General features: G+C 37.3%; 1 protein-coding gene across 1 annotated transcript; it reads right to left on the bottom strand.

The window, feature by feature from the left end:
- Nucleotides 1–116: 116 nt before the first annotated feature.
- LOC124170162 (zinc finger protein 260-like) lies at nt 117–19,364 on the bottom strand. The gene is made up of 6 exons (XM_046548863.1): nt 19,333–19,364; nt 18,491–18,610; nt 9,475–9,642; nt 5,592–5,711; nt 4,555–4,627; nt 117–2,213 (listed from the first exon to the last, which is right to left on the bottom strand). The coding sequence occupies exons 3-6, from the start codon at nt 9,529–9,531 to the stop codon at nt 250–252; spliced, it is 2,214 nt and encodes a 737-aa protein (XP_046404819.1). The 5' UTR covers nt 9,532–9,642; nt 18,491–18,610; nt 19,333–19,364; the 3' UTR covers nt 117–249.
- Between the last annotated feature and the right edge of the window lie 4,701 nt (nt 19,365–24,065).

The raw sequence follows: 24,065 nt of genomic DNA, 5'->3' as shown, positions 1-24,065 counted from the left end.
ATAATTAATCGAGATCTCGTATATGGAATGCTTTCTAGTATTTGAGTATTCGCGGATACTATTCGCACATCTCTACAAAAAAGGCTTCTCTCCTGAGTGTTTTTGCATGTGATTGGTAAGAGAAGAAGTGAAAGACTTGCTGCAAATATTGCATGTAAACGGTCTCTTGTCTGTGTGTGTGCATGCAAGTATCCGATGAGACTTTCTTTTCTAATTAAAGATTTAGTGATAGCATGAAAAAGATTTCTATCATGTGTGCGTATGCGTGTGTTGGATGAGTTTGTCCTTTCTGGGGAAAGTCTTTGCGCAATAATTGCACGAAAAAGGCTTCTCTCCTGTGTGTACACGCGAGTGTTCAACGAGTTTGTCCTTTCTAATGAAAGTCTTTGCGCAATAATTGCACGAAAAAGGCTTCTCCCTTGTGTGCGTATGCATGTGTTTGACGAGGTTATTTTTTCTAGTGTAAGCCTTTGAGCAATAATTGCACGAAAAAGGCTTCTCTCCTGTGTGTACACGCAAGTGTTCGACGAGTTTGTCCTTTCTAGTGAAAGTCTTTGTGCAATAATTGCACGAAAAAGGCTTCTCCCCTGTGTGCGTATGCATGTGTTCGACGAGTGTATTTTTTCTAGTGTAAGCCTTTGAGCAATAATTGCACGAAAAGGGCTTCTCCCCTGTGTGTACACGCAAGTGTAGGATGAGTTTCTTTTTTATACTGAAAGCCTTTGCGCAATAATTGCAAGAAAAAGGCTTCTCCCCTGTGTGGGTGCGCAAATGTTGTATGAGGTTGCATTTAAGAGAGAAAGTCTTTGCGCAATAATTGCACGAAAAAGGCTTCTCCCCTGTGTGCGTATGCATGTGTTGGACGAGTGTATTTTTTCTAAAGTAAGCCTTTGAGCAATAATTGCACGAAAAGGGCTTCCCCCCCGTGTGTACACGCAAGTGTAGGATGAGATTGTCCTTTCCACTGAAAGCCTTTGCGCAATAATTGCAAGAAAAAGGCTTCTCTCCTGTGTGTACACGCAAGTGTAGGATGAGTTTCTCCTTTCTAGTGTAAGCCTTTGCACAATAATTGCACGAAAAGGGCTTCTCCCCCGTGTGGGTGCGCAAATGCTTCATGAGGTTGCCTTTATGAGAGAAAGACTTTGCGCAATCACTACATGAAAAAGGCTTCTCTTCCGTGTGCGTGCGCATGTGTTGAGTTATGTGAAACTTCGAAGCGAAAGACTTACTGCAGATCGTACACGGATAACGTTTTCTTTCTTCGTGCGAACGCATGTGATTGCCAAGAATGCCTCTCCGAGTGAACGATTTGTTGCACACGTTGCAGTTGAAAGGCCCTCCTTTTGCGCCTCCTAGCGCATCATTTCTGAGGTTTCTCGCGCAAGAGGTGGTGGACTCTGGGGACATATTCTGCGTGTATGGTTTCCCATCCCCATCAGAACTTCCCACTCGTACCGCAGTTTTCCTCTCTCCAAATCCACCACAGATTTCTAAAACAGGAGCTTTTAATTTTCGCATCGCCCCTCGTCTTCTCCTTTTCAATCCCGTCAATGTCTCAGAGATGGACGACTCGCGAGAATTATTACTTTCTTCTCTTGATGCGGGGACTGTGAAAGACTCATCTTTTCCCATAGATGATTCATCATTAGGATCCAAATTGCTGGTACCAGAATGAATTTCCATGTGTTTGATCAGATCATCATTGGTGTTGAATCCATATCTGCAGTGGGAGCAATAATATAACTTTTCGTTTGAATTTTTACCATTTCTAGGATTTTTGATGAAGCAATAACTCATCTTTTTTTGGTTTTCCATGACTGCTTCAATGCCAACTCTTCTGTTTTCAGTGACTCTGATCAACCTAAGGCTACCTGTGATATTTGGTGCATCCCTTCTATCCCCTACAACAGTCATTGTGGCTCCATTTCCACTGTTTCTAGATGCTGGAATGTGTTTCATATAACTGTGTCCATCATCAGGAATTGAGTTAGACAGTACCTTGTCAGCATGATGAGCAATGTCTTCTTTCAAATCTTTATCCATCACATTCGTTCCATCCCCACATGGGAACGCCACAGTCTTGGATTGAATGTGTGTCACTGAGGCTGATGAACCAATACAATAATCATTAAGATCAATCCATACATTTCTTTCTGCCAGCAGGTGTGAAGTTGGTGTCGTTTCTACCAGCACTTGGTCAGGATTTGACAGCCCTAGAAAAGAAAATCATATTACAATCCAGGACTCACAGATCTAATTTTTAAAAACCATTTGATAGATAGGAACCTATTCCTTCCTATACATATTCCTATACCTGTTCCTTAAGGAAAGGCACGCATCCATAATAATTAATATCTTGAAATTGTTGATGAAAAGAGAAATCATACCCTATAAAAAGTTGTTCATTCAAAAGACAAATGTGTATTCAGTAAATTTGTGCTGTGCATATTGTAATGTTCCAAAAGCTGATACTTAAAATGACAATAATATTTCATTTAGGAAAACTTAAGGAGAGAATAATGTTTTCCTTTCACTCCTATGCAAGTAGATCAGATGTCAGTCTTTTTTGGACATTTCAATATTGCTATAATTTTGTCCAAAATGAAAAGTCAAGCATCAAACATTATGTCATATCAAGCTTGAAAATTTCTGAAGAAAAACGAAACCATGCCCTTTAAAAAAATATTCATTTAAAAGACAAAAACGTGTGTTCAGTGGTTATGGATTATACACAACATAATGTTCCTTAAGTATGTATTTAAAATGACATAAAATTTTCTTTTGAAAATACCTGAAGAGAAAATACTGTTGCCCTTATCCTCCTATGTGAGAGAACAACAATTATCAAAATCTTTAAGGAATATAATTTCTTGAATGTTAAAATTGCTAAAGATTTTTCAATATAAGTTTACTTTTAGCAGCTACTACTTTTGACACCAATAAGGAAATATTTTTCATAAATTACTTAGCAACTGATATCACATATGCCATTGAAGAGGCCACAATTCATGCATTTTTATTTCGAATTTCACAGCACATTGTTGTTGAAAAAGAAGAAATACATCAACCATGAATCAAGTCTAGTTTACAATCAGAGGTAAATTTGATGAAAAAATAAAATTTGTTAAAAATTACATAATTTCCTACTTTCATCCGTTTGAGGATAACAGTTAAAAAGCCATAATGGGAGCAATTACATTTTCCAGGTTGAATATGATATCCATCTAAATCATTTCCTGATCAACCTCCTGATGAGATCCACATAAGTATATTGAAATATAAGTGATTATAATTTTTTTTTATCAATAACAGCAAGCTGCTACACATAAGTTATTAAAATTGAGTTGTGCTGCATCTTAGCTGCATTGATTTGTCTTCTGGCGTTTACTTCTGAAATCCATAATATATCTACTTACTTTCTGTTACAAAGTATTTTCTGACATGATTCACTGTTAAACATAACCAAGCACAGTTGCCAGGCCCACAAAAATAAATGAATAAGACAGAGTGGGTTCCAAAGTCCATGCTTACTTTATAAATTCGATATGCTAATACCACTTCTGGCCTTGCATTCTCAGTAACTTGTGATCACTAATTTGGCTGTAATTAATGCTAGAAATCTATTTAAAATCCAACAATGCTTAAATAATATTAATAATATACCAGGGTATTTATAATATAAATAATATTAATATGTACCCTGGTTTTCTCTTCTTATTTGGGACCGGTTGGGTCCCAAATAAGAAGAAAAAGAAAACCAGGGTAACTCAACCCCAAAAAAAACTCCACACACAGAGGTTTCAAATATTCTTATGCTACCCATAGCACAGAAAATGTTTCCTTCTGTAGATGCAGGCGGGAAAGAATTCAGAATGAATTTGAGTGTCAAAACTAGGCAAAAAATAGGCAGTGGAGTAGTACATAAATGGGTGAAAAATACTACTGGTGTTGTATTTCAACATGGACATATCACATTTCTACCAAAAGAAGTCGGAAACGATTTCATACAGTCATTTCACTGAATTCCACCCACAGGTTTTATACAAATACAGACTTCAGTGTACAGGCAGTGGTACCTCATGCTAAGCACCCGTAATGGATCATTAATAACTAGAAATTTTTGTCTATAACACCAGTCATAAAGAACTCATTTGTGGAAGTTCATTGACTGAACTAGAGTGGAGACTTCATATGAAGCTTTCACTGCCATAAATGCAGTATGTCACTAAATATAAATGAAATTTTAGTAGCCAATCTAATGTAAGTCTAAAATCGATCGACTTCAGCAGAACAAAATATTTTACATTAAAAGGACTTATACTATAAATAAATGTTGAAGGAAATTATAATATTTCTATAGAATACATTACACTTCATATTATTAGAAATCTAGACCACACAAATGTAAAGATAAATGTTCTCTCGTATTTAAGTGACATGTAAACTAAATTAAACAAAAGTTACACATGGATGACTAACTTAGGTTCTTCATCCTTCAAAAAAGTTACAACAACCTCTCTATGCATATAATTGCAAGACCTAGAGTTTACTCACCTATAGCCTCAGTCATAGAGTCACTGGCCATTTTAGAATTACCAATCAGTTTTTCGTCCTCTGTAAACAAAGGCTGAAAGTAGGAATCAACTCATTAATCATGAATGCACATAAGAATCAGTATTCTTTTAATAAACGATTCTTTTACAATATAGAACTATCATCCACACATATACAGCAATGAACACTTTGTAATTTCTTTCGACAATGAGACAGTTTTTGAATAATGTTCATTTTAAATTGAATAACTGTGCCTTAAATACTGTGCCATTCATGTAATCATTTATACAATTTTTATGTTGACTTCATTTTCTAATGATTCATACCAAATGTAGAGCTACTTTTAAAGCAGATAGTAATTCCATTACCCAATGGAAAACTAGCCACTGTCCATGGAAGCGATATACATTAATAACATCCTCGTCGCAATACAATCCTTGCCGTGGATGAATAAAGGTAAATATATCTATTTTTTGGGATTAAATGAAGTGAAAATTTACAAGTGCGCAAAAATGTGACAGCTAAGTATGAATGATGGAAAAAGCCCAGTGACCGTGAACCAAATGAGGTGGCTCGAGGGGACGCGTCGAGAAGCCGTAAGGACAGTTGAGTCGAGTGAGCCGAGAGACATGGAGAGTGTTCGGGCTGGAGAGTCCCGTTTGTATAAGTGCGAAGAATAAAGTGTCATAGAAGTAAAAGAGAGCAAGGATCATTTCGAGAGTAACCCAAGGTCACTTTAACACTCCCATACCCCCCTCTTTTCTCCCCAGATAAACATTATTCAATTCCAAACGCAGAATTTAAAAGTCAGAGCGAACACTAGTTTAATATATTTATGACATTTTCATCAGCAAATAAATGCATTTTACAGCTTTTTCTGGAGCAAAATTCAAACATGTAGGTAATGAACAAAAGGGACAGATTACATTACCATGTGAGACAAAAAATGAGTGCTTCTACTAAATGATGTCAGGAAAGTTCCATAGAGGAATGAATTTTTGAGACAGAAAAACTTAACATGGTAAAAGTGCACTTACCTCGTCATCACCTTCCAGGGGGTCTACAGCATCACTTGAGGTGCCAACCGCATTCGGTGAGATAAATGCAGGATAATTCTCCTCATTGAGGAGCTCTTCCTTCTCCCCTTTCTCATTAAACTAAAAGGGAATGTTGAGTGTCACTCAATAAAAGCTATATAATAATTATAACATCTCTAATGCATAATAATAGAACCATGTCAAATTCCAGAGACCACTCAAGCTGGTCGAAACTGTGGATGCCTGAGATTCTTATGACCAAACGTAACCCTTTCACTGCCAGCCAATTTCAAGTGGGATGTACGAAGACTGCCAAGGCTATTTTCTGAAATTAGCATCATTTCAGATTTAAAAAAAAATACAGCTACTCAATTTTATTTAATGCGTATAGATTTTTTTCCCAATTCTTAAGATATATTTACATCTTATAACCATAGATAGATTATGGGGTTTACATAAATAACAGCCATTGAAAAGGCCCCAATCAGGAAAAAAAGGGAAATAATGGGGAACATGCATGAAATTTGTTCATCATGCTAGTTAGTCTCATTGAATAGAAAATTTTCTCACGAGTTCAAATATATGAGCCAAAACTCTCCTGGTACTCCGCTAACGTCAATAATTGCTAATTAAAAATGCTCGAATATCACTTGAAGTCACGTGAACTGAAACGCCTCCTGACGTCATCGCACGATACACCATTCACTTTGCTAAAGAGAGTCTTAGAGAGAGTGGTAGAGCCTTGAATGCAAGATATCAAAGTAAAAATCTTCGTCGCGCTGTGTAGTAGTTCCTAAAATTAGACAAATTGACTCAAGAGGGATATAAGAAACCAAAATACCTCAGTTAACATTAGCTCGATTTCCTCATGGTGGCTAATTTTTTTTCATTCCAAATCTCCCCAAACAATCCCCTTTATTTATTTCAACAACGCCTTGGCAACCCAAAATATTCAGTCTACATTTTGTCGTTACAACAGCAATTATTTTCGCCGAAGTTGCATTTGAGCCCTCGTAGATCGATTTTCTATCCACTTCCTCAGTGTGTCATCAGTGGATACCGTGCCATGACGTCACGCTCCGATGATGTCTTGTTTTCAAGCAGCCGATGAAGATCAATTTTTAAAGACTCATAACTCAGCTGAGAAGCATTATTCATAGGCGAAATTTTCGGCAAGTACATTTGAGGTAGAGGCCTTCTTATTCCAGTACTTAAAAAAAATTGTGCATGCTCCCCATTAGGGCCGATAAATTGGCCCCTGGCATTTTTCGCTCAACCAGCGAGGGCAGATATATCGGCCCGATGGCAGTGAAAGGGTTAATACACTTTCTGACTCAGCAACAACAAGCAAACATCGTCGCCTGGCAACCCAGGGGTTGCATATTTTGTTCTTCCAGCTTCACCAACCTAGATGTTTCAACATTCTCAATGTTGGCGAAAGATGCTGGTGGTCTTGACACCAATTCTCTTTTCGCTCTTTCATTTCTTTCCACTATTTCTGGAAAATTGTCATGCATTTCGTAAAAATGGAAACATTGAGACAATCCACATGCATCCTGAAAATCTACAGAGCTAAAGTGCAGAGTTTAACCCTCATATGGATTTACGAATTTAGTTACGTCACAGGATTTACGGTGCCGCAGAGATGGTGTTTCATTTTTAGTTAATTTCTTTCAAAGTTAGCCTTTATTTACAAATTTTCTACTGATAATGATAAAAACAGTACTCTCGTTATGACGAAGTCACGGGACCGAAAAAATGAAGATTCGTAATAACGAAGTTCGCATGAACGAGTCTTTTAGGAATCGTCGAAAACTCCGTGGATGATAAATGCGATTGAATTACGCGGAAATATATATAAACAGGAAAATTCGTTTCAGTTTCGGCATGCGGGATGACGTAATCGAGGGTTGATATCCTCCCGAATACAGTAAGTACCATTTACGAACTCGATGCGTTCCACGACCTTGGTCCTAAGTTGATAAACCCACGGTCCGGCCGCCGAGAGTTGTCTGATGACTGGCAGAATAGTCTAGGTTGGGGCAGCGTTGCCAGGTGAGAAAGTGAAACGCATATAATGGCTTCCGTGAAGAAAGGAGACGAAAAGGACGACGAGCGTGAAGGACCCAGCGGAAGAATCACTTGTTTTGGGGATTCGAAGAAAAGGCATGTTTTAGTGGATCAGGCTTATTTCGCTGCTCTGTTTGCATTTGACAACGTTATAAGACTAGGCGATAATGTGAGATGCGTTTGGGGGACAGCTATTGGCTGCAAACCGTGCTGGCGAAGGGTTATCCGCACCTCCTATTGTGCCGTCACCGGACCGTACTGTATGGAAGGCATTGAGGAGTACGGTTATCCTGCACAATGCAGCACTTCACAAAAAACATGCGCTAACTCACGATTGTGACGAAGTGAACTAAATGGGCGTGCAACGCAGCTGGAGCCGAAAAAATCATTCTCCGCGGCAAGGAACAACGGGCGAAACGCTGAACAGTTCCTAACTTCACGCCGGAATGAATGATACTTTGTTCAGATTATGACCAGAGTACGATTTCCTCTACGCCGCACGGCGTAAAACGGCCAAATCAAAAGGCGCCAAATTCCAAATTAGACATTTTTAATGCTGTCATACCTGAAAATTCGTAAATCGAATGTGCGTAGGAAGAGCACTAACTGTACATCAAATTGACGAGCTGTAATGAGTCTGTCACCATGATCCCCCAGGAATGAAGCTTATGGTATAACGTTGCGCGAATGTTGAAGAAATACCAAAAATGACGCTCTCGGTCACAGTACACGAGGACAAATTAAACGTGGCGTGATTATTAAAACTTAGCGTAGTGAATATCGATCTAAATGCCATAGCTTATGTGTGGAACTTCGTAATAAAGTTCATTTTGTTACCGCCAGGACCGGGACTGAGGCTCGTAATATCGTAATAAAGTTTCTTTTCCTATAGCTAGGATAGGCCTTTTCGTTGAGGCCAACGATTTTCTTTTTGTAAGAACGAGTACTTCGTAATAACGTTGTTCGTATTAACGAGAGTCTCTGAACATATAAATCTTTCATCATCATCTTTCCATCGGAATGGAAAATTTTTACACCAATTTTAAAACCACGAGCACCGCTAAGGTGCAGCGAATGCATAAGGGTTAAAGACCTCTGGCGACTACTATCACATGCCTCATGAGTGTGGAGACATACAGATTGGTGAAACTGGAATAACTATTTAAACCAAGATGTCAGAGCACAAACGTTGCATAAGACTTAGATACCTACCCTGAGGGATCTACAGTAGCCAACCACTGTATCGCATACAATTACGCCATTCTGATTAATGAAGCCATATCTTTCATCTATGCAGATATATTTTGGGATCGGCTCAACAAAGAGGTGATTGGAATTGGACTCTCAAAGAATGGAATTAATAGAGATGCAAGGTTTCAACCAGAGCAAAACATAATTAAAGGAATGGGATGAATCACCTTTCTATGAGAAAATTAGCAGGATTTTACAACAAGGATCTAATCAGGTAAAAAAGATTCGTGTTTAGGCTCTCTGACATAGCAAAGACTTTTACCTTGAAAGAAGACAAAATAAAGTTCACCACTGGAGTACTCAATGGAATTAAACACTTTTCTCTCAGAAGAATAGTAATATTGTACAAAAAAGATTGACTTACATGAAAATAGATAAAGATCTCAATGGTTTTGCAATATATTGTACAACTGGAAAAGTTGCACAACAGACACTCGCACATTTCAGGGTGACATCCCATACAAACACATACATACACTCAACGCAATCCTAATTTTGTCATACAACTAAGAATTTTACTCAAATAAAGGCCATGCTGCTCCTAGATGAGAATAAAACTTACCACAATATTGGCTCTGGGTAATTGGCAGTCTTGCATAGGAATGTATACTTCAGTCATTTGAACGGAGCATGCAAACTGTGAAGTTTCTTCAATCGCATCTCGAATACATTCTTTTGTGCCAGCAGAAGATCCCGCACTGTCATTAGCTGCCTCCTCCTCTTTGATGATCTGTGCAGAAAGTAAAAGAGGTAAAGAAGTCACCTACATCAAAATTAACAAATGAGTCATTCTCATCAGGCAAGGCCGTAGCAAGGGCGGGGATCAAGGGGGATTGATCCTCCCCAAAATGAAAAAAATTAAATAGATACTTTATGCTCGCTTGGTGCTCACACGACGATATTATATAGCTGCGCAGGGACATCTAGTAGTCCAATGCGACTTAAGTCAATAATTATCTAAGCGAATTTGTAGGTGCAGTGTGCGTAGTTGTAGTGCAGTGTGTGAAATAATAGTGCTGTGAATTAGAAGAGAGGTAGGTGACTTAAGGGCCTCGCGAGGGACCGCAGAATTGACATCGACACCGAGAAATTGATTCATCGTTTTACATTAATTATACGTTTTTAACTGAAAAACATCTCTATTTCGCGTCATTTATCGCATGCATAGCGTAAAATGAGACGGTGTGTTGCGGGTTGCCTACCTTCAAAACTGCTTTCGGGGACACGAGATAAGGTCATTTTCTCGAAAATTAGAAGGAATATGTCGCGTTTGGTCTAAAATATAAACGAAAGACCAATGTTTTACACAATTGGAAAAAATGAGTGCTTGCCAAAAATAAATTTAAGTTATTTACATTTTTAACGTTTTTTGTCAAAAATTTCGAAATTTCAAGACAAAATGGCGAACAGAAGATATTAACCAATTTTGAAAAAAAATCATATCTGTATTACCCACCCGGGTACGCAACTTTTGCCGGGTATTACGATTCGCTCCTTAAAAAAGTGGCAAAACGAGGCACCCTAATGGTCAATCCATTTGAAGTGATCCAAGGTAGGTTGCTTGCCATTTTTCATATTTTTAATTTTTTAATATGTTTTAACTACACAAATGGGAGGTTCAAAACCGATTTAAAAATATTTCATTTTACACCGTTTACATGGGGTGGACATTTTTGTTTTGAATCACAGAGCTTTTTTTTCCCTTTGAAGACGTTTGTGTTAAATTGATTATCCCTGGACTGCATCATGCAACAAGATTGAAACTGGCATCGTTTTTTTTTCAATACTTTCTTCCATACAATAGTGTTTCATAGCCATAATTCCCCATGCAAATCTTACCTGTCTAAATGGTCTCCAAAGTAGGGGGTCAAAAATTGAAGAATTCCACTCTTTAGATATTAAAAAAAAACATGAAGGAGAAATTTATCAGAGTTAACATTTTTTTGTAGTAAGATATCATTGGGTACACACATTTTATAGAGTATCAGCATTGACAACTCACTCGTTAATTATTTATGAATTTTTAAAATTTGTTTTTTTTTAATTTTTGTTAAGTTTGAGGCTGCATATCTCAGATGGGACTGGATAAAAATACACGATTTTAACCTTTTCCCTACCGTACACGTATATATACGTGTGGACGTTTCCTGACCCAGGAGACCACGGGCGTATATATACGTGTGAGATTTTCCCGGTCAAGAAAACGAAACCCGTATATATACGTTTTCTAGCTCTTCCCCTTTCAGGGCGGTCGTGGGTTTAGGTCGCCTTTGTCTCGGGACCTAACGCTTCGGGGTTTAGGATTTACCCTCCGAATCCGGGAGCAGGTACCCGGACCCTTCGTCTTTTATAACCCCTCTCAGCGGTAAGGGACAGCGGTCATACAATTGTTTATAGAGTCAATTTTCGAAATAAATATTTGTTCATTTCTCAAGAAATATAAACTAAGAATTGAATTGTTTGTCTTTTGAGCAGCGTTTAGAATTATTAAACGAAATTCTATGACAAATATTAACTTATATCTCGAGTTATGTATAAACATCAACATGGAAATTGTTGCTGCGTTAAACGCTTTGATAATGGCCTTAGAACTTCGTTTAAAATTTGACAATGCTCAGATAAAAATGAGGAATTATATTCTATGTCTGTAATTTACGTGCAAGCAACAATTATCCATTTGCTAAATACATATAAGCAATACACATAAGTTGACCACGAACCAATGCCGCAGGTATGCTGGTAAACCCGGAAAGGAGGGAGCACAACTACTCTCGGAGTCCGAGATAATGCGGAGTCCCACCGTGGAGGGGTCGAAAAAGGTTCAGCGAGACACTTCTTAACGAATGCCCTCCAAAAATGCTCCGTACCACGAGAAAGAAGAGTCTCTTGGGGCTCGGTACAGCAGTCAAGCTAAGACGAAAACTCCGCGGTCTCGAAAGGGTTAACACATTATGTAGTCCTTTGTGATAGCAAAGTGAAATCAAAATTTCAGTTGTGAAAGGGACATCCATCCTGCCCTTAAGAAACCCTACGAGGAAAACATGTCAACCTTAATAGAACAAAAAACAAAAAAAAGGAAACCAGTCGTGAGGGCTTGCCTCCCATTCATCTACACTACATCCAGTAAATTATCAAGAATTCTAGGAGTAAATTGAATTGACACAATCAATAAGCCACCTTGGAAACTAATGATGTCTAAGAAAAAAGACAATGAAAAACTTGGAATAGGGAATACTTAAACAGGAACTTCAAGTACTGTACTTTAGCATAGAAGAAGGGCTCACCTTAGTTATGAAAACATGGAAATATTAGATAAGGTTGTTAATGGGTTGAGCAGTGCTGAGAAGAATAAATATATTTGTGCTGTTTGTTGGAAGGAAAACAAACAAAGCTGCTACACAATACATCAAGGATACTGTATATCGTCCATTACAAAATATTTTACTTTTGCCATTTAAATTATGATAAGACATCATATCTAATGGAGGAAAAAATGTTTTAGAAAATCTCTAACATTTGCATAGTACTTAATCCTATGCATATCTTAGCCTCCAGATATTAATAACCTCCTCGATCATATATGATTTAAATGTTTCATTCATCTTTGAGCGTGTCATGAGGTGTGCCTACCTGTCTGGATTATCAGAAATTGTGCGATGTGATGTAACAAAGGGTAATGAGATAACGACGCAAAAGATGTGACAAGACGCAACCAAAAGTTGCACTAGAGGGCTCGGGCACATGCTATGCACCTTTCTGTCTGCTTTGGTTGCGATCCATGCAGCCATAAGGAAACGCAAAGGGGACATACAAATGATGAGAAGAGACGGGACGAATAATCGGAGAACACGGATAACCCAAAATTTCACTTCCATGCATTGTAATTTTCATAATTTACATAAAACAAAATATATTATTATTGATGACCAAATTCTGCTACTTTAAAGTGCTCCCCGGACACATTGAGAGCTTTCTTTGCCAGTTCACGATCTTTTTAGCAGTGATAGCATGGTTGTACTCGTGTTATTAATGCTTCATTAAAGCCTGGTTGTGAAAACCGTACATCCGTGGCTGTGTGATCAAGGATACAGAAAAGTGGTTTGCACTAACGCTCCAAACCACTGCTCAATGTCTGAAATTACACTGTCAGGCACCACGCCACGTAGTCGCCTATCACACAAGTTTCCCTGCCTGCAATTGCAGCGGGACTTGTATCCATGATCACGGAGCGTGGCCGTGTAAGCGTGCGCTGTAAGGCTTGGAAAACAGGAACATGGTACTGCCATGAATGCAGCTAGCTCGCTATTGCTTCCATTTCGAAGGGGATTCTAACAGAAGTAATATGCTTGGTGCATCCTAGTATTAATGAAGTTATTCCGATGATTTTGCATCCAATTTAATTTTTTTATAAAGGCCGCTAAAAATATTGAGCAAAAGAGGAAATTACGCACGGATAATCCATAACACAGATACTGCAGCGGGATAATCGGGAGTCTGTTATATTTACAACCTCCTTGTACGCATTCCTTTTTCTGTCACTCGACATGCCCCTTTTCCGTCCCTCTAATCATCTATAGAAATGTTTTTCTGCCAAAGAAAAAGTATGGACGCTAATAGCAACTGTAACACCATGCTTTTAATCAGGGATGGACAGATCCAGGATTTTTTTCTGATCCGGATTCGGATCAGAAAATTCGGATCCTTGATTCTCGGAGCCGGATCTTTCGGATCGGATATTTTCGGATCCAAATGCATTTTATTTCATTAAATACTGAGTAAAAGTGAAAATCATGCGTGGATAATCTGCAGCCGGATAATCACAAGTCTGCTGTACTTAGTATACTAAAAAAACTGTCGATCAGGGAGTATCCCAAACTCACCACGTTGGTTCCGGCATCACTATTTCTGCACTCATCCCCTTCATCCAAATCGCTCTCCAGCTTTGGACAGAAGCTCTCCTCCTCATCGTCTTCCTGAGATTGCTGCTTCTCAGGAAGATCGCCTTTAGGTCCATCTGCCTCTGCACGACCTTTGAGGGCCTGTCAATGCACAAGGTATTCAGTATCTATTAAAGTTCAACGAGTTCAAAAACCACTCCAAAGGTTTTTGGGATCGCCTCACGGGTGAACCGGAGTTGGAACCCCTTATTCGCCCATTGGTGGATTGGCAGCGGTTTCTACAACTATTTTCTGGATAGGTTTCTTCTCTGTGATTGACTAATTTTAAAGCTTCATATCCTGTGCCTTATGGTAACCTATTTTTTTTCACGTTATAGTTACCTCATATTTTTCAACAAATCCTGGATTTATTATTAAAAAAACATGTACAAAACGTTGGAGCATGATTTTGATAGAATCTGTGGATTATAAGTAGAATTTGGATGAATATTTTTTGAAAGAGGTGAAATATTCTAGTGGATATTTTGCATTGTTGCTTGTATACGGTCAAAAGTATGCATTACGTTGGGGGATGAAAGGTTTCATTGTCCAAAATCAAAGTCAAATTCATTGTTTTTTTCCATTAAATTAAAAATTTCTTATTAATTATTTCTTTTTCGTGTAAGTTAAAATAAAATTATGTATTAAAATTGTATTTTTGCAGCAATTTTACAAATTTTTCAAAAGGTTAATCGTGAGCCGACCAGGGGGTCCAACTATAGTCGTGCCTGCCTCACAAAGAAATAAATCTGGAGGGAAATAACTCCAAATTAGATTCTGAATACTCCATCAGCAACACCTCAAATTATCATCTCACCTGCCTCACATTAAAAATATTTTTTCTGCTAACCTGCCATATGGGTAAAAAAGATTTGTTTGGAAAATAAATATTCATTCAACCTTCAACCATTTCCAGATAGTGGAGTTTTCGCCATAGCATTACTGCTACACTGAGCCCAAAGAGGCTCTTCAGTCCCCTTCGTACAGAGCTTTTTTGCAGCTTATTCGTTCAGAAGGGTCGTTTGAGTGGAGTCACAGAGCAGTGAAACCGGATTAGTGGAACTTAAATCATTATTGCGTCATTCCATGTCAGTTCATCCAGGCATGACACCCACCGACTCGTATTTTGATGACACTTGAAAATTTTCACCCTTCCATGTAGGAATAAAACAGTGTAAAATATTTCTAGTCTATCTTTTATAGTTCTTTTGGGACTATTTGAAGTTTAGATGAAACTGCAGTTTTTCAATGAATGCGGTCTCCAGAGGCACTTGTACCTACAGAGGGAAATAATTTGTCTCAGCCATATTTTTCATCAGATTCACTATGAAAATTTATAGGTTTACTATAGAAGTCATGAGGATTCCAAAAACTAATTGAAAAATATCCTAAGAATGAAGAAACCTAAATGTAAAGTGATATTTTGCATGGAATAGGATAAAAACTGCATACTGTGAGAGACACAATATACTCTAGAGCCAATGAACCAACCATGCAGTCATAATAATGGCACAAGAGGACTTGGTAGAGGAGAAAGAAAACACTATGATATTTGGATGATTAAATAAAAGATCTAGACAACGATGACCTCACAGCATATGCCCTAACAACTGTAGACTAAAAGTAGCATTGATAAGTCCATAGCCATGGTTTTGTTCCGCCATAGTGTGATAAATGTTTGTTTGTCAACATTAAGGAAGCTAATGTGATTAATATTCTACTTTTTAATTTGCTCGATTTGCAACACGACTTTTGTAAATGATAGTACCTACAGAGAGAAATAATTTGTCTCAGCCATATTTTTCATCTGATTCACTATGAACATTTACAGGTTTACTATAGAAGTCATGAGGATTCCAAAAACCAATTGAAAATATCCTAAGGGATAAAGGAAATTCTCTAAACTCATGTTTCATAAGATTTTAGAAAATTTTGCCTAAAAAAATATGGTTCTAGTTTGACCTGAGGCAATATTTGAATAGAGCTATATTATTTTTCTAATATTCCTTAATGTATGACCCACCACCTATAAAAATGAAATTCATGGCTTTTTGCTTGTTTTGTTGTTAAAAAAATTATTTAAAATAAATCCATTTTCACGACTCTGGCAGTCAGTGTTGGGTTCTACTTCAGGTGTGATGAAATGCTTGTGTTAACTATTTTCTTTATCTAAGTAAATATTTATGACATGAAACTTGTACATAATAAGTTCCAACATTAAACCATTTTTTATGTGCAGGTTGTTTTTCTCCCAATAAGAAAAATATACTTTTGAAACAGGATGTTTTAAGGAATTCATAGCACTTACCCATCATTGCTGGGGATAACTTGATCATTGATTTATAGAACACATCAAAATACTGGATACATGTCAGTACAAGTTAACTTTATCCATTTTGTATTGACAAAAACTTCACGAATATGTTTTACTTTATGAATGTAGTGCAACTTATAAGAATAATGTGAGAAGATACATTGTCTAACCTTGACAAGCCTTTAATGAGGATTAGACATTAACTTGTTGGTGTATCTTCTTTGAAGAAATGATACTTTTTAACTTCATAGCGGAGCTGAGAAAAAGATCAGATTACATTGGAATATGGCAACAATGTAAGCACATATTTTAGACCTGAACAGGGTTCATTGAACAGAAAGCGAAAATGAGCTGAGTAAGCCCTGCCACATTCACCATTCGTACAATGTAGTTTTTCTCTCAGGATGCAGCTATTGTTTGCCCTTTGTCTTCCCCAGTTGCCCTCCAACTTTGGCATTGTGATCATCAAGTTTTTTTTCCAACAAGTTCTGTAGTTAATATTTGTGTCCATCTCTAGAAACCAGGTATGTAAGCCTCATGGAAAATATTTTGACAAAATTTGTTTTTTTATCTCAGTTAACAATAATTTTTCACTCTCATATATTGATTTATCATTCAGACTGATGTCTTTATAATGGCCCAGTATCAAGAGCCTGGTAACTGTAGTTGAGGAGAACTTACAATTAGTGGTACAGAGTACCATAAACTAGCTACACTAAGTGAATCTCCTAAAATTTGAAGAAATAAGTACACTGGAAAGAGAAATGATTGAACACAGGCATGGAATAAGTTCTGGACTTCTTTTGATTAATTGTGAGCACCAAAAAACCTACTTCTTGGAAAAAAATAAAACGTATCAAATAAATTACTGTGATCCATTTAAATGTCATAGAAAAAAAGGAGTAAATCACTACAAACAGTAACACCAGCATTTTCATTCACGATAAATAGCATACTACAAAATGGTAAAAGAAATTCTGGGACAAAAGATACGTGATTCGTGTAGAGAAAAAGTGGATAAATACATACACCATATATATTGAAGAAAACTGTGGCATTTAAGAGCTAATCCCAATTGCTGGCAGTGATGATAGTATTGTAGATTTTGACAAAGGTTGATTGAAAGAAAAGTATTGGAGGAAATAAATTCATTGTTCAAGGAAATGGATGTGTCTCCTTTGAAACTCCATGCAGTTGTATCTCACAGCAAATCAATGTCTCATTAAAGGTAACAGAAAGTTGCAACTTCTACTCTGAACAAAAAGGCTTGCAAACTATTGGATAAAGACTTCCTTCGAGAGCATGATTCAAAAGTCGTTGATAAAGCAAGTGATATGGATGTGCTAGTGGGGTTACTAAAAGAAAAACTGGTGACAGCAGGCAGTCGGCGAGAGATAATTCAGATACTAACACTAGCTACTACTTTGTGGAGAATGAAAAAAGTAGCCACCAGATTTAATGTTAGTGAATATGGAATGCTATACCAGATCCAAGGAGGGGCAAAAACAAAGAACAAACTACTGTGGACTCAGTTCAGTCATTTTACCAAAATGATGGGTATTCCTGCCTTATGCCAGGAATGAAAAATAAGATGAGTGTGTCCAAAAATGTCTAATGAATATCTAACAATAAGCAAAATATTAAATTCATAGTGGAAGGGGCTCAAGACTATGAACAACAGTAGCAGAAAATTGAGTAAAGGTATATAAAAATTAGTTCATGTCACTAACTTTTGATGTCTTTTGGTAATCCATTTGAATTGCAAAACGTACAACACCCCATACAAAAGTGGTAAAGAAGGACCAATCCGTAGACCTTGTTTTAAACTCCTGTTCACTTTCATCAAAATATCCAAATCTGATCTGATTCCTGTGAATATCAATCTCTCATAAGGAACGAGCTATGTTGTTAGACCGGGCTAGCAGCTGCATCATGATGTCATGGTCATGCTATTAAACTGTTCCAAACTCAACAGTACTCTGCTTAACTCTCAATTCCTAATCACCCATCTACTCTGTCATGAACAGAAGTGAAAACTGTGTTATATTATCAAAAGAACAACAACTGCTCACCAATGTGAAGACAGTGTGCTCACTTGCTTAGTAAAGAAATTTGAAGTGTCACTTTAGCAAAAAAAAAAAATGTTCATTATTACGAATAATTAATTTTTAATGACTCACTCATGAAATCTATTCTGTAGTTGGTTATCATTGATCAGGTGAGGGAGAATGCTTTACGTTTCTGCTGAGAGGTGTTGGGAATATTCCACAAAGGAATGATATTGTGAAGTAGAAAAATAGAACTGTACAAGGCACAAGTAAACTCACCAATTCATCAGTGGCTAATGGATCTGACACATCAGTTGAAATTCCTGCTGGATCTGATGTGTACAGCACAGGATAATTCCCTTCACTAAGGTTACCTTCGTCCTCGTCTTTCACTTGAAACTAGGAGAGAATAATGGGCTTCACTCAATAAAAGGAAAACATCAAGAGCCTAATTTGATAATAAAAAATCCTCTTTTGCTTGAGACCACTCCAGCTGGCCAATGTAATCATGAGATTCTTGCCACTCATAGATCAAACTCCAGAATATCAACGTTCATCTAGGGAGGGGGAGTTATATCACAAAGGGCATGCGGTTCAAATGAGAGTTTTGGTCACTTAGAGCAGAGGTAAAACAGCTGGAATGATAGATCGAGGTTCCACTGTACATTGAATTGTCTTTATCTTTTCTTACTCAGGCTTATACAGAGGTGACACAACAGTTATCGCTGGATCCTTCATTGAAATCAAGGAGGAAGGTGGCTTAAATCAAAGAGAGGGCAATAATGAGACACAGCCCAGTTATAACCAAGACAAATGGCCTGAGCAGACATTTCACACTGTTATCCACAAGGCTACTCCATCAGATACAAGAAATTTCTATCAGAGGATTTCCGGTGTTGTACTAGTGATATTGACTGAAAAATATTAGTGTGGTTCAGCTTTCTGCCTCATACATTACAACCGGAAAATACCTCAACTGACAATGGCATTACTGTGAGTAACTTCCCATAAATATCCTCATTTTTATAACAGGCATACTCTCTTTCTTATTGCAACTGAGAAATTTGTGTAACTGAAGGTGGTTCAAATCAAGTTTCACTGTTTACTAGAACATAACATACCAACTCATTGTCCCTGGGCAGTACCAAGTCTGGCACAGGAAGGTATATTTCAGTGGTTTGGGATGAGCAAGTGAGCTGTGAATTGTTTTCAATCACATCTTGAATGCAGCCCTTAGTCTCCACAGAAGGCCCCAAATTGTCATCACCTGCCCCTCGTTCTTCAAAACTCTGCAGAAAAAGTAATAAAATAAAGAAAAAGTAAAAAACAATTATCTCCTTAAAAATACATATATATTGGATGCTCTAAAGCAATATGAAGAAGGATGTTCAACATACTGTCCATGCTTTGATATAAAAATAGAGTGGTGTCTGCATACCTGTTAATCAATCACTGAAAATCTATCTTTCTGTATGAAACAAATTCTCGCAGGTAGATCCCTAATATTCTGAGTTACTGCAGTGCCTTTTTAAAATTTATTTGGGACCATAGTAGCTGGTCCTTCACTGCAAAATATACGATAGAGAATGGGGATCATCCAGCGGTATCATTTTCAGTTTTTTTTTCAAATTACACGAAATCAAAGTAGAGAATGAGGATTTAAAATTTTTGCCGTTCAGAAAATAAAATGACAGAGTTTCTGATTCTTATACTTCTGATTATTTCTTCTGAAGTCATCATTTTTCTATAAGTGGCTTCTAATAGGCTGAAATGTCCATTTATTCTTTTCTTGAAAGATAAGTAGAGGAATAAACATGGTGAACATAATGTCAATGTATTTATTACATTCTAGGCCTTCTGCTAGCATTTAAATATTAACTCTGGAAGAGAATACTCATTGCAATACTGGGTTATGTAGAAATAAAAGAAACCTCATAATCATCTCCTCTTACAAAACCAGTTCATAAAACTGTTATTAAGAAACCCTGATATTATTATCCTTAAAAATTTGCAAAAACAATCATGCAACAATTATGTATTACCCTCTAAACAAAGTTCTTGCTGTTAGTTAATAGATGGATAAAGTACTGACAGATGTCGATTTTGAAATATTAGTAGCATCATTACTCAAACCCTGACATTTGGAAAACAAGCTGCTCGGCGACCGAGAAAATTTCTGAGTTTGAGCTAATTAACCATCATTAGCATGAGCAGTTGATTTTTTTCTCTCATTAACATAAAACGGGATATAGTGCATCAAGAGCCCTATTACTTTAACCAAGAAGCTGATCTAAGAGAGACAAATACATGATTGGTATCACTGCTTCAACGACGGTCATTTCAATGATGACAACTGTCCATGTGAAGGAAGACCAAATACCTTCAAAGAAACATAATTGGAGACATTTCTTGAGGAAGATCAACGCTAAACTCAAGAAGAGTTTGCTTTTTAGTTGGAGTTACCCACCAAGCCATTTCCTAGTGATTGCATGTGTTGGGAATTTAATATTAAGCAAGAAACTTGGGTTCCCAATGATTCTACAGTGATTCCACAGCATAAAATGCTTGACCTAATGTTAGAAAACCTAAAACATTAAACATGAAAACCTATTTGGAAACACTGTAAAACAAAGGCTGAACGCACCAGTCAAATTCCAGAGACATTGTACCATCTGATTATTATTTGCTCCGTTCTGTACATACCCTTCCAATTGGTAGCCCAAGAAAAATTAAGAATGCAATTAACCTGCCAGGCATGCATAGCATATAAAGAATTATCACAGGTTTTCCCAGAGTATAGTACTGTGTAACATTACTCGGGAATTCCACTGGGTCAGGTTATCCAACTCCATCTAACAATCAGCCAAAGTTTTGATGAACAAGTTGTCCATCGTCATCAGGGCAGGTGGAAAGAAACCCTTAGGGCGGGCTCGCGGGATACACTCCTGGGGCAGGGACTGTAAGCGCTAGCTTTTCTCCTGTGCCACCAGAAGGGGAAGGAGGGGAGGGATCAAGGTCATACATCCTGGTATAATTAGAAATTGTGTACAATATTTGCCCCCAATTTTCAAATATTAATGAAATATGAGCAATCAGAATTTGGGAGTGACCCCTTGAGTGCCGCAACGTGCAACACATGGTGATTTTTATTTTCATCCATAACTCCATTCCTGTGAGATGAAAAGCCATGATTATTTTTTCTAAATCTAAGTGTTCCATATTGATCCCACGATAATCGTTAAATATTCACAACATGAGGTCATTCTTGCAGCGATTTCTTCATCAACAATAGACAACTGGAGGCTAAAATTGTTCACAATTTCTAATTATATCAACCAGAATGTATGGCCATGGCAAGTTTCAAGAAAATCCGAGTCGGTGGGTGTCATGGCCTGGTAGATTTGAAATGGAATGACCCAGAGCCAAGTGTGAGGATTGCCTTTCTACGTTGATAAATGGTAAATGTAAATCCCATTCTTCCCGAATATTATTGTATAGCAAACACTAAGTTTTGCCAGGAGACGATATGTCTTCAGTCTTTGACACTGAAAAACCAACTGCAACATAAATAGCATCTTGCCAAGGGCTCACATATAGGAAGAAACCGTTTATGGGATGTTGGACTTATTACACTTTTCCGTGTACCATGGACGAGGGCCTTTCATGTAACCTTTTATTGTAGATTAACAAAATGTATGCTAAATTATCTTTTGACCGTTAATCGAAGTACCTTTTTAGTTGGTGCTCGATTAAATGGCCACCAATAGTTCTACAACATTATATTTCTCCAATTGTGCCACCAAGAAGTTAATCGATTACAATATAGTTTATCCTCAAAACTTCATACCATAACTATTTCAATCCGCAAAATTTATCTTTCTACATTCCTACTGTAGTCGACAAATACCGAAGAGTGTCACCTCTAACTCTGCCATGCCCAGCCTATACTACGCCAGCCATCAAAGAAGAAAAAAGGATAAGTACTCACCCTACAACAATTACTCTGCAAACTTTTTCTAAGAACGGCGTCTGATTCTAAACAAATCTTTTTGAAGACGCTGAATTCCGTAAGTTTCTTCAAACACAGAGGACACATGGTAGTGGGCAGGCCATCTCCCACGGCAATCTGAGACATTAATAAACAAATTATACGTCAACAAGTCGTAATTACCTTGGAAAAAAGCAAAATGAAGTAAGCACCAAAGAAGATCGATTGCATTTGATATGCCACTCACACGTAAGCCGACTAAATCATGTATGGCATCCTTTACAGCTATATTGCATGCCACATTCGAAGTGAATATGTTATAATAATATTCATGATTTTTCATACAAAGTCTGCAATTCCTTCCTGAAGATTCCGTGAAAATCCCGCTGGTGCGACTCATGTTTTCACTTCAAAATCTCATTCACTGTTTAAATCAGTTATATCGTCAAAGACATCATCTACTCACTAACAAAGATCTCAAAATCTCACAAGGAAACTACATTCACTACGTTGATGTTTGAAATTGAAAATGCCTATGATTATTATGCTCAACGAAAGGACCAACGACGCCAACAACAAACAACAGTCGCCTGAGAGACATTTCACCACTCAATAGCATGGGCTGAGAATATTTTCAACAATTTCTGACATGGTTATAAATCTTACGAACACAACATGCACGACAAAGATCGATCCGCAACGTTTATTTGTTAATACAAGAACATGCAATCAAGCCTCAACATAGAATCGATGATACCTAGTTGCTATTTTATCCGCAAACAGCACACCTATAGAACAGGCCTGACATCCGAGTTTCAAGAAATTTTCTTTCCACTTGAAAAAATAAAAGGACATTTAATTTATATTCGTCAATTTTCTTTCAATTAATGGTAGTTTTATAGTTTATATTTCATTATTATTCAATGATTAGGCTAGAAACTGAATTTAAGGCCGACTTCAGCTTCCACACGGTCACAGTTCATTTGCGGTCTTTACATATAATAAAGGGTACAAAATATCTTGAAAGTTGTATTATAAAAATTACTAAAACATTCATGTCTAAAGCAATGCTATAAAGCTCAATAATTTATCACTCATCGTTGCAAATACCTCATCTATCGATTGTAGGCCTACTGCGTACGTTATCCTCTAGCGCTAAAATATGCAACTTAAGTTCGGTATCTGAGCTAAATGTTGCTTATTTGGTCTATTATAATGTAGTGCGTCAATAAACATGGAATTCGTTGAAATATGTGCTGATTACTCTGCTGCGATGTGATTTCTTTTTGAGGTCATATTTAAATGTGAGCTGAACACGCCCTTTTTCTTAATAATTCCAATGTTTTTGCATTGGTGTACGTAATGGAAATGATCGTAATTTATTAGGAATTTAGTAATCACTGAGTGCTGTGTGGATGCTTTGCTTGAGGAGTGAATTGGTTTAGAGACTGAATTAGTTATTGCTGTGAAACCATGAGTGCTACCACTGGGAATTACTCAGAGTCTCTGTACAGGAATTCCGAGGGCACCCCGTGCAGACTTTGCATGAAGAAAAATGATTATTATTATAACATATTCACTTCAATTGTAGCAAGCCAGATAACTGTAGAGGATGCCTTATACGATTTAGTCCACTTAAAAGTAAGTGGCGGGTTACATGTTATCGATTTCCTTACCTCTTGTTTGTTTAATTCCGTTCTATGAGTACATATTTTCCTTGGTACGTCTGAAATCTCTTGAATATGTTTTCATTCCTTTCTTAGGTTGCTGTGGGAGATGGCCTGCCTGCAACTTTATGTCCACTGTGCTTGAAAAAGCTCATCGAATTCAACGATTTCAGAAATATTTGTCATTTATCGGACGCAG

The sequence above is a fragment of the Ischnura elegans genome, chromosome 13 (assembly GCF_921293095.1).
Source record: "Ischnura elegans chromosome 13, ioIscEleg1.1, whole genome shotgun sequence".
Classification (NCBI taxonomy): Eukaryota; Metazoa; Arthropoda; class Insecta; order Odonata; family Coenagrionidae; genus Ischnura; species Ischnura elegans.
Note: the sequence above shows the minus strand (reverse complement) of the source record. Positions and strands in the feature narration are given on the sequence as shown.